The sequence below is a fragment of the Mauremys mutica genome, chromosome 2 (genome assembly GCF_020497125.1).
Source record: "Mauremys mutica isolate MM-2020 ecotype Southern chromosome 2, ASM2049712v1, whole genome shotgun sequence".
In the NCBI taxonomy this organism is placed as follows: domain Eukaryota; kingdom Metazoa; phylum Chordata; order Testudines; family Geoemydidae; genus Mauremys; species Mauremys mutica.
Window position 1 is genome coordinate 62464107 of NC_059073.1, and position 12433 is coordinate 62476539.

The 12433-nt window shown below is 37.5% G+C and overlaps 1 protein-coding gene across 4 annotated transcripts in view; it reads right to left on the reverse strand.

Moving 5' to 3' along the window:
- Positions 1–12433, reverse strand: part of PREX2 (phosphatidylinositol-3,4,5-trisphosphate dependent Rac exchange factor 2) — a 290676-nt gene that overhangs the window by 199280 nt on the left and 78963 nt on the right. For all 4 annotated transcript variants that reach the window (XM_045007662.1, XM_045007663.1, XM_045007664.1 and 1 more), the window contains exons 2-4: positions 3400–3471; positions 3202–3324; positions 1647–1751 (exon numbers count right to left, since the gene is read on the reverse strand). In XM_045007662.1, the coding sequence (XP_044863597.1) occupies positions 1647–1751; positions 3202–3324; positions 3400–3471 (300 nt within the window). The remainder of the gene's footprint in view (positions 1–1646; positions 1752–3201; positions 3325–3399; positions 3472–12433) is intronic.

Genomic DNA, 12433 nt, shown 5'->3' on the forward strand with positions numbered 1-12433 from the left:
GTTCATACTAAATTCCCTTTTTAATTAATAATGTCAACCACTGAGAAACTCCATGTTTCTAAGGAAACTGATCTTGATATGGAAGATTCATGAGGACTCTCATACTTAACATTTTAAAATATCTGCTTAATTGTGTTGTAAAAATTAAAGACTTTTATTGTGTAGCTGTTTCGTTTAACTCAGTTTAAGCCAATTCAGTATGTTGCTGCTAATTATAATCCACAGCAGAACATTTTTTTCCTTTGGCACTGCGGCTCCCACAGTATTAAAGTATGGATTTTTCTTTACCAAACCTGGCTCTAACCACAGGTAAGTCTTTAAATTTCCTTCCAGGTCAGTTCTCTGATTTTCTTCCATACCCCTCCCCACACCACTTATCCCATTTTCTCTCCAGTCTTTCTGCCATACATGGCTGGCATCATTATGCATTGCCTCCAAAACAGGGAGTACAGTAACTCCTCACTTAACATTGTAGTTATGTTTCTAAAAAATGCTACTTTAAGCAAAACGATGTTACACTAATCCAATATCCCCATAAGAATTAATGTAAATGGGGGGGTTAGGTTCCAGGGAATTTTTTTTCGCAAGCCGAAAGATTATATATACACACACACACACACACACACACAAGTTTTAAACAAACAATTTAATACTGTACACAGCAATGATGATTGTGAAACTTGGTTGAGGTGGAGGAGTCAGAGAGTGGAAGAGGATGGGATATTTCCCAGGGAATGCCTTGCTGCTAAATGATGAACTAGCACTTGGCTGAGCCCTCAAGGGTTAACACATTGTTGTTAATGTAGCCTTACATTCTACAAGGCAGCACGTATGGAGGGAGTAGACAGAATAGATGCATGGCAGTGGCTACGAACATTCCCTGCGGAAACTGAACGTAATGATGAACCCACGCTATCCCACTGGAGTGCACCGGGGGAAGCATGTGAGACAGACACACACACCATGCAGGCATGTGTGTGTGTGTGAGATAGAGTGAGAGATGAGCTCTGCCCCTTTAAGATGCACATTGCTCTTCCTGCAAGCAGTGGACAAAGCAGGCAGCTGCCAAACAACGTTATAAGGGAGCATTGTGCAACTTTAAACAAGCATGTTCTCTAATAGATCAGCGACGTAACAACAAAACAACATTAACTGGGAGGACGTTAAGTGAGGAGTTACTGTATAGGGCACATTGTCCAGTACTAGTCTGCAAACTGGTCAGGAGGTAGCACTGAGTGTGTGATGTAGGGAGCCCCTACCTCTGAAAACATCACACCTACAGGGGCGGCTCTAGGCATTTTGCCGCCCCAAGCACGGCAGGAATTCAACGGCAGCCTGCGGGAGGTCCGCCGAAGCCGCGGGACCAGCGGACCCTCAGCAGGCATGCGCCGAAGGCAACCTGCCTGCCGCCCTCGCGGCGACCGGCAGAGCGCCCCCTGTGGCTTGCTGCCCCAGGCACGCGCTTGGCATGCTGGGGCCTGGAGCCGCCCCTGCACACCTAAAATACATCTGAACAATAACCACCTAGAGTGACCATCATAGGATGTCTAAAATCATTTCTCACATGACCTAATAAGGCACTGCTGTCAACTCACTAATTCAGTGAAAAGATATTAAAGTAGAACACCAAGTCAAAGTTTACTTACCAAAAGAAAAGTCCGTACTGTTCTTATTTTGTTAAGTTCAAGCAGAAGTTTCTGTGCCTTCTCATGGTTACTACAGTATTCATCATAGATACGAAATCTGTCCTTCTGTAGAGACAAAGAAATACTTTGTATATTCAGGTTTTTATTAAGGCCAAAAGACTAATATCAGAACACTTTTAGAGGATAGAAATCTAATGTAATCCTATTAATTATTGTTTGTAATCCAACACTTCTAGAATTTTTAAATTCTACTCTTAATTAGAATTGTAAAGACAAATAGTCTGTGAACAACACTGGAGAATCTGCTGAGAGATTCCAGTGGCTGGATTACAATAAATCAAACAGGACAACAAAGTGCACACACACCTACCCATTTGCAGACATCATTACCTATCTGGCACATGCAAGCATTTGCAGATACAATCCACATTTTTGAAGAAATAAAAGTGTGTTGATAGCATTTTTGTGAGCCCTTCCATTCCACTGACCTTTAATCTTTTGTCCCACAATGTGCAAATGTCGACTTTAGCAAACAAAGGTTGAACCAAGCAGAGATACCAATTAGATTTTTTTTTTTTTTAGGTCTGTGACAGTGTGTAAAGAGTTAGGCTCAGTCCTGACTGATTTAGCAAAGCTCTGTAACATTGATGCTCTTGCACTCAGACAGGAAAACAATGCTCCTAGAGAATAGTTGCTGCAGAAGATCTAGAAACATATCTGCTGAGATTTACTGAGGCACTGCTCTGCATTTTCTATTTCAAGGCAGGTAAAACAATAATAATAAATAGCAAGGAAGTATATTAATATGTACCTGAAAAATTTAATATTAAAAATGCTTTTAAATGCATTATTTCTTGCAAACTAAACTCTCTCTCTCTCTCTCTTTTTTATTCTGCTTCCTGACTGAGTTTTAGGTGTGTCACATCTCAACATGGCATTTCATTGTTCAGGCTTCTTATTTTTGCCTGTGAACATAAATAAAAGTTCTACAGCCAAATTTTCAAACGTGTTCATTGAGGCCTTTATTCAGCAAAGCACTGAAACACATGCTTAAAGATAAGTATGTTCTTATGTCCCATTAACGTCAAGGTCCTTAAGAAAACTTCAGGTGGAAATCCTAGTATCTATGAGCTTGCGCACTTGCCTGGTTGGAAAAAAAGCTTAGTTATGTAATCACTAGGTAAAATTTTACTATTTTAAATAAACATCCTCTGTGTTTGAATGAAAAATAAAGTCAATTCAGAACAAGTAGTCTGAAAATTCCTAACAGTTCAAAGCTACAGAGGATGCTGAAAGCTAATGTGCTGAAAACAACAAAGCTTGTTTATTCTACAGTGAAAAGAATGGGTGAGATGACATGGTAAGGTTTTTTGGGGTTTGTTTTTTTTTGGCAATGAATGTAAACTCCAAATGACCTTAAAGGAACCTAAATTATGCAATCAAGTCATTTTGTCCTCATGACTGAATATACACACATATCACCATGGCATTAATTAATGAAGACAATCAGGAATGAGAAAAGTTAACTATGAAGTTGTATTAAAGAATAGCATACAAAGTGAAGAAAGCAGATTCCCACTTCATGGTGTGCATTAGGTTCAGGATGCAAACACCCCTCCACTAGGGTCAGGAAATCCTTGTGAACTGCAAGAATATCTTCAATATTTGAAAACAGCATCTGTAAAAGAATAAAACATAAATAAATATAAAAAGAGAACACAGAGAAGAAAAATGTGTGCAAGTAAAAACTAACCTTAACTGTTTCCTCTGTGATATTTTTATCCACTTTGGAGGCAGCAAACTGGATCATTCTCTGAAGGAATGCCTGCATGAAACAAGACAACAATACAAGTGAGGAAATGGTACACTGCTTTAATATAGGTTAGTTCAGAGGGAATAACATAGCTTGTGCAAAAGTATTATACATTTTAATTAGTTTGTCTAATTTTCTTATGTTTGGGATATGGAAATAATATTCCATGAGAACGCTATTCAAAACTTCACCCAAATACTCCTTTTAATTAGTAGCTAGTAGCTTTGTTAATTTAAACCCGTGTGAAACTATGTCAAAAAGATAAAATGAAAAAACTGTTAAAATACATAGCATAATATTAATAAAAGCCAAAAAAACCAAAATTTTCTTTCATTGCTCCGATTACTAAAACCAGTTAGACTCTAACATAGATAAATCTCTTCCACAACTTGAGGCTCAATCCAGTTCCCTCTGGAATTTTTCCATTTATTACAAGATGAGTTGAATTGAGCCCCTAATTTCTAAATCAAAGCTGGTTTTAAACTACTATAAACAAGCATAAAATATACCACAAGAAGCCACTAAATTATGCACAAACCTCTGATATATTAATAGCTGAACCAGCTGGAAGGAAAATTGATTTAAACAAGATGCTTGGTGCACAAGCTTGTGCACTGTGGTTTAGGCTTCTTATATTTGGTCTGGACAAAAAACTGGAAACAACAAAAAACACCTGCAATGAGGCTCATTCCACAATTTATTTAATCATGTTTAAAGTAGCAAGTGTTTGTAATTAAATTTCTACAGATTAACTTCATTATCAAAAGGTACATTTTGAAGATATTTACAAACAAAGTTTAAAGTCTTAAAGCACTGGCTGTTCACATGGACATGCATATTCTTTAGTTATTAAAAAATTGGCACCACAAGTGTTCAAAATGTCATGTCCTTCATATCCGCTTAGCTCCAAGTCACTGTGCATTGTATACTGTATATGAACTCATCTAAATTCTAGTGTGGTGCAAATTCCATAGAGGATGCAATAAATAACCCTGTTAGGGGAGAAGGATAGCATTCACAGTATCCCTTTTTACTCTGCTATGCTTTACACATTTTAATTCCTAAGTGGTTTTTCTCTCTCCACTGAAAAGAGCTATGCAACTAGGAATATTTTTATTATTGAATGATGAAATAGACACCCCTAGATTTCCAAGATATAGAGAACACTTAAGTTGGAATATTGCAGGTCCATTTAAATGCTTAATACCAATTTTTATAGTCCTATTAAAAAACAAGCAAGCACCTTCCCTACCCATTTGTGATTTCTTTCTACCTCTTTATCAGTGTTAACTCTATTAATTAGATTTGTAACTGAGCACAGAATTTGGCCCACTGACTTAATCCCTTTCTTACTACAATACATGAGTGACTTGCATGTATATTAAACACATTAAAATATATGCAGACTTCAGAGTAAATAATCTATACATGTCAGATCATTAGCCACAAAGCAACTAAGAAATGTAGCAAATGATAAATCAGAGAGCAGGTTGGAAAAGACAACTGCAACACAAAAGACAGATGCAAAAGAAATAAAAGAGGTCATGCTGTGTTTTATGTGAGATGCCAGTGATGGATAGATACCATATAGGAATAAAATTCTTAGCTATCAGTTGCTTTCTGTGATTTGACCCAAACAGTGAAGATTTGAAGGTTGGCACTCATCTCTGTCAAAAAGGCATCAGCTAATACCAGAAGAGTTTTTTCACATATTTAAAGTATCCTGGGATCCTTATTCCTCAATAAATATTTCCTTCGATCAAAATATATAGTGAAGCTAGGCGAATAATTCAGAATGAATAGTTTACTCAACACTTTTTCCTTCCTGTTTGTAAAGTGTCCACTTGCAGCCTACAGTTTTTTTCAAATACACTTGTTATTAAAAGTTCTGGAATAATTTCTATGAATGATTCTTGATCTTGATATCTTGTGTGCAAGCAGCTTGATGCAGCTATTTCATATTTGAAATTCAAAGCATGTTTAGTCTCCCTGATTTCAGACACATTTCTTTAAATGAAGGCTGCAATGTAGATGAAGGATCGTCCAGTGGTTTTGGGCACTAGCTTGTAACTCAGGAGACCTGAATTCAATCCCTACTCCACCACAGACTTCCTATAGACCTTGGGCAAATCACTTTGCCTCTCCGTGCTTTGGTTCTGTCTCAGTAGCAGCAGGGCAATAGTACCTGCCTAGCTTACAAAGGTGTTGGGAAAAGACTATGTTAAAGACTAAGCAGTGCTATGAGAATGGGCCCATATAAGTACCTAAGTTAGAGTATTCATGATTATCAATTTATTTACTGAAAATACTTTGCAATATATATTTTTTAAAGTCTTTTTTTAAAGGATCACAAATAAAATGCATGGCCATTTTATTAATACAGAAAAGAGCAATCTTATTTCACTTATATACCTGCATACACATATTAATTTTATCTTCAGAAGAAGGGAAAAAAGTGAAGGAAAAAGATCACTTAACTTTTACTCAACACTGCTGTAACATTGTTGTGACCCTATCACTTATGATATAGTAATAGCCAAGGCAAACTTGCAAAACTAAATATATTTTCTGCTAAGGAAATTTCCTGTGTATGTACATGGTATTATATTTGAAGTCATAAATCTACAGTACATAAACTTGTTGAATAAAGCTAGAAAGACTTTTTTATGTTGAAATTGAACAAAATCTGATTTTTTTACATCAATGATGTAACATGAAGTACTAAAAACTGTAATAACACAACCATAAAAGAGAGAATTAAATTAATATTGTAGGTTGCATACCTAAGCTAACATGTTTCATAGTAGATTCCTCAAGTTCAAAACACATCAAAGTAGAAATATTTTCTTTTGCATTTTCTCTTAACATTCCTAACAGGTCTGTAGACATGCTGAGTGGTACAGAACACTGTTTTATTTCAAAATGCATTTTCACCACAACCATAGAGAACATGAAGAATCAAGCCTGGGGAAGGTTGATCTAGATAACTTTAAACTCATAAAGGTCTAGAGGTGTTTCTTGAATCCTACTTGCCATACCTAATTCAGCTTACAGACATTAAGGCAACATTTGCATAATAATGTGAATTTTTGCACAGTGTAATTAATGTGTGTCAGATGCTAAGCCCACCCCCCCACACCACCACCACCACACACACCATATAGCTAAGGCTAAGATTTTCTCACAGAGGTTGTGGAAGTCATGGAATCCATGACTTCCAAAGACCTCTATGATTTCAGCCAGAAGGCAGCCAGGAGCAGCGGGGTACCTCCACCACCTTAGGTGGAGGGGCCCCCTGAACTCCGAGCCACTGTCGGCAGTGGGGGTACTCTGCAGCTCCCCGCCACCGCGAGTGGCAGGGGGACCCCGCTGCCCCCAGCCATGATGGCCCCCCGCAGCTCCCCGCCCACCACAGGGAGGCAGTGATACCCAGTTCCTCACCATCAGGTGTGCCAGGAGCCATGGTGGGAGGGACTCTGCAGCTCCTGACTAGCCTCTGCAGTGCTGAGCTGCGGGGTACCCTGGAGGTCCAAGCTCCCAGCCCCGCACCTCTCCCACTCAGCGGCTTCCCATTTTGTCATTTTGTCATGCATATTTTCAGTAAAAAAGTCAGGGACAGGTCACGGGCTTCCATTCATTTTTCTTTATTGCCTGTGACCTCTCCATGACTTTTACTAAAATTATCCATGACAAAATCTTAGCCTTACATATAGCTGTTGTTGGAGCATATTGCCTTGATTTTGCCACAAAAAACAATGTTGACAGAAAGGGCTCAGACAGCACTAGCAGCTCTGGTAATCACTGCACACATTTCACTTCCTCCTCCCATTAACCTGTTCCAGCAGCAGAGGCAGCATCTAATCATGCTGGCTTCTGATACTAAACAAAAAGACTCTTCTTCTAGTAATTCACCAGCTGGGTCACCACCTGTTTCTCCAAACTGGTCTGCCATACTGGATGCATTGTAAGCAGCACACAATTCACCAACCAAGGTCAGTGATATTCTAAACTTCTTTCTACAATACCTAGCGTCACCTTCAAAGATACTAAATTGTCCCAAGTCCCAGCTGGCCTATAAGACCAAAGGAATAGATGTCATTTAGCACATCTGCAATACTTTTCATTCCAGTGCTAAGCCTTCATACACACAACTGACCAAATCCTGCTCTTGTCGATTTCTTCTGTCATCCAAATAGTTCTTACTTCCCTAAGTCCTTCATTCCCATCTATCCTGCTTAAATACTATCATATTCATTGCCAAACACCATGACCCCTAATCATTTATTTGAAACCTTTGACAACTTCTCTTTAAATCCTTGCCCTCCTTCTCTGCACAGTGGCTTTTTCAAAGTAAAGATCAACAAGATCTGTCATAACTCTCCCTCCCTGATTTTCTCTGTCTCTCTTTTCTCCAGCAGCTATTTTATCACCTTCCTCCTGTCACTGACAGTGAAGCTTCTGACCTGCTCTCAAATTCTAACCCCTCCACTGCACACTCCATTTCATCCCCTCCTACCCACTGACTTCCTTGGCCCTCACCCTCTGTCAGTTCATCCCCTCTAAAATTCAAGCATGTTCTTGTCTCCCACATCCTCTAAAATTTACCTCTTTCTTCAGTTACCATCTCCTCTCCCTTCTTCCTTCTACCTCCAAATTAACTGAATACAAAGTTTACAGCCATTGCATTAAATTCCACTTCATCCTGGATCCCTTCAGTGTGACTTTCATCCCTCTAGTACACTGAAACCATTCTAAGCTTGGTTTAGATAGAACAACCTCCTCCGGGCCAAATCATAAAGCATCGAGTCCAACCTCTTCTGTCCAGATGGCAAAAACGCTTGTTTGTGTCCTTATGTCTTGTCTTGATTTCTGTAACCTTCATCAAATCTCGCTTCATTAGGAGCATTCACATTCTTGAAGTTAAATGTGCTTAAGTGCTTTGCTGAAGAAGGATGGCATTATTCACCTACTTAAAGTTAAGTACATGCTTATGTGAGTTGCTGAATCAGGGACTGGATGTCAGGCTGGCTCACAGATGCAGCAGTACATTGAAACAGATTTTTAGGGTGAAATTTGCCCATGTGCAGAGGGCTACCAGAAGGTGTACATATCACTTAAGCCCTACTTAATCAAGTGAGGGCTTAAGTGGAATTTAAGTAAGGTATAGGCCTTGTGCTGACCCAGTGCACAGGGATGAACTTCATCCATTGATCAGAAGGTAGAGTTATTTTCTGTGTTTTATACAAAATGTGTTGAGATTCATACTAACATATTTTAACATTATTAAAGAAATAAACAAAGGAAAAAGCTCTCAGATTGTCTCTGAGTCTGCCACTGAATTTTCTTTTTTTCCCCATCTCTCTAAAATGAAAACTTTATGAGGGCAGGGACCTACCAATGTCTTTTAAAGCTCTGGGTACATTGTCATCACTTAAATATAAAATAAACAACAACATGGGTTCTATCTTAGTAAAGACTTCAGGATTTGGTCTTCTCCTTTCAAAATAGTAGCTGATCAAGAAGCTGATCAGTATAACAAAGACTATAAAACAAGGAGAAAAATAGTTACAAAAATGTGTCATTATATGGAAATTATTGACAAAATTTAGTTGTGTTTATTTTGTGGGGATTTTCCAGTGAAAGAAGAGTTATTTTGGACCAACAGATTTGTTCATATATAATATAATATATATATTATTGACTCTGATCAGATATCATCTGCTTCTGCTAAGAAATGTTTACACTGAGAACAGCAATTACATTGCTCATAACACTGACAGTAAATCATTCAGAATTCAAATAAACAATTAGAAGTCTCAAAACAGAGGTTTGCTGTATCCATCACAGGAAACCAGCAGTTTCCCGGATTTATAATATGCTACATTATTACTGACAAATCTAACTTAGTCAGTTCATTTATTCACATTACTGGCAAATCAAGCTGGAAAAACCCAAAGATAAATAGTAGGTCTCAAAGTAACAATACAATCATGTTGAAGTGCAATTAGAGAAAGAAAAATGATTATAAACATGGAACCTTCAAATTTGATAGATCTGTTCCCCATGTGTATTCAAAGTCATATCTGCTTATGTTAGTGACCAATATTACTTTTTACTATCTTTTGCTCCTGTTTAGCACTGCATAGTTTACACAGATATGCGAAAGTGAGCTTGACTCTTTTCTGGCTCCCATATCACAGAATTTTTAACAGATATCCAATAGTAGAATCTTTATTATTGGTGATGACATATGTACCAAAAGAAACACTGCTCTACTTTCAGAAACAGGGCTTAGGGCTTGCTCCCATTAGAGTTAAAGGTGCAGAATCAAGTCCATAGTTTGTAGGGCTTGCAGCTAGCAAAATAAAACAACTGTTTCTCCTAAACTGATCAAACTTGATATGGAAATCACTGCCAGACAAATAAAATGGAATCCCAAGCTGCCATTTGTATAGGTTCACCTTTCAGAGTATAACTGCACTTAATCAGCACATCTGCAATACTTTTCATTTCAGTGCTAACTTCCTTCACACACACAACTGACCAAATCCTGCTTTAGTGTACACATATGTACACTAAACTTTCTTCTCATTACGCAAGCTTAGCTGTGAATATGGGCTTACTTCATGTTTAGTGTGGTTAGATGTAAATTAGGAACTCAAGTGTGTTGGATTTTGTAAAAACTGTAAATTACTCACACAATATTCAGGGCCAAATTCTGGGTGCCATTTGTATGTACGCATATGCCAGAATAAAAGACAGGCAGAGGGGAGCATGGGACAAAAGTTTTCTACCCCATAAAACCTCCAGGAAACCTGTTCTGTAGGACATTTGATAGGATTTGCAAAGGGGAATTCCTGAGTCATGGGGCAGTGACATTGTTAGCCCTTTTGAGGTCATACTTCCTCTGTTCTACCGATCACTGTATAGAGCACTTGTGGGTCAAACACATTTACAGATTTGGTCAATATATAAGCACAAAATAATGATATTTTTGCATGAAGCATTAATGTTTCCACAATTTGGAGCCATTAATAAGAAATAAACTAATTTTAACTAATTACTGATTTACTTATAAATACAGAGAAAATTAATTCTGTGATCAAAAACTAGGTGGTGTAAGTCTGAAGAGAGTGGAAAGTAGTGAGAAGTTTGTATTTTTTATACATGTCCAAAAGGCTGATTCTCAGCTATAAATGCAAAATGGAACTCAATCTTAACATTAAAATTGCACAATACTACTGATTCCATAAAATTCAACCTATAATCTTATAGTCACTCAAATCTCTATGAATCACAAAGAATATTTTATAAAGGCACTTTCCAATATCTAACCAAAATTTTCATGTAGGATATGACTACATGGCTGTCTCAACCTCATATGCCTCATTCTCCACCTGAAATTCAAAGCCCCCTCACTGCTTATCCTTCCTCCCCCATTGTTGCCAAAAGCCCTCTCTAACACAAGCTAGTCTATGAACAAAAGCACCTCCCCGATGGATGACGTTCTGAATAATTATCACCACCTGTCTCCCTAATTTTGTAATCCACCATTGCTATCATCATTATTCTACCCAACTACTTGTAGAACAGCTTAAATCAAACTCCCCAGATTAAATACCCCACACGTTTGGGAGCAAGAAGGTTGAAAGCTGGTTCTGAATTTTTCAGTAGTTACATCTGTGTCCTTACTTGGTAACTATCAAACTTCATTGTTTTGCCTCTAGAATCTTTAATTCTTTCACTCTATGCATAATACCACTGAATATTCTGATAATTGTTTTCTTAAGGGTAATTTTCTTTTTGTTTAAAACTTTAGAGAATATTGCATAAAGTTTACATTTTCAGTGCATCCATTCATAAAGGCACCTCAAGGTCCATGCAGGTAGAGAAAGCAAGTTGAGCACATCCTCTGTATGTCTGCCCTGATAAAATAACAGGCCTTTGAATCCATATTTTTGTAAGAATTTGAAGTATTTAAGAAGGACCTCAGTGGACAACTAGCTCTTTTTCACAAGGCAAGTCAAATATGTCAGTTGGATCTCTCTGTAAATAGGTACACAGCTTTAAAGTAGCTTCAACTATTATTTTATTTCTTTAACCAGCTACAAATTCTTTGAAATGCTACATTTGAAGAATGCCCTTCTAACAGAAAAAATCAGAAAGAGTAATACAACCTAATTACTTTTAAAAATAATCATTTTTAGAGCCATCGTACTGAATTTTGCACTACAATTACAGAATAAAATATTAGAGAGACAAGGTGGGTGAAGTATCTTTTATTGGACCAACTTCTGTTGGTGAGAGAGACGAGCTTTCTAGCTTTCACAAAGCTATTCTTCAGGTCTGGGAACATATAAGTACAGTGTTAATGTAAACCTATAAACAATTAAACAAGCCTTTTTAAAAATTACATAAAATTTGTTAAAACTTAAAACTCAGGCATTTTCAAAGAATGCTGTTAACTCTTGGAACTTGAAATAGAGTATAATCTTGTGATCTGAGGCCAAACAAACACATCTGAATGTTATAAACAAATTGTCAAATATGAAAGTACTTTTCCCTTATCTTCAGGAAGCAAATTAAGTTTCTTCTCAAAACCCAAGCTGCATTAAGTGTAAGCAATAGCATCTGATAGTACTTAAATCTAGTATCATTTGTGTCAGACGGAGGAACTGAGATTGTGGGGAATTTCTCAGTAAAACCATTGACACCTGTTGTTGGCTGGCAGTTTAACTCTTTCCAAAATAGCATGTAGTTCACACATAGTTGAATCCTGCACATTTTGGAATTAGAGATGGGTCATTACAAATACTTTTTATGGTAATACTCCTGCCCCCTAGTAGTTTGGACAAAATGAGTGTCAGAACTGAGCTGTTCCTTGTTTTAGTAAAAACCTGGTTCCTTGGCCTATCTTCTTGGAATGTTTCACCCAAATGTTGCCTGTTTTCCTTAGACAAATGATCAAGACTGG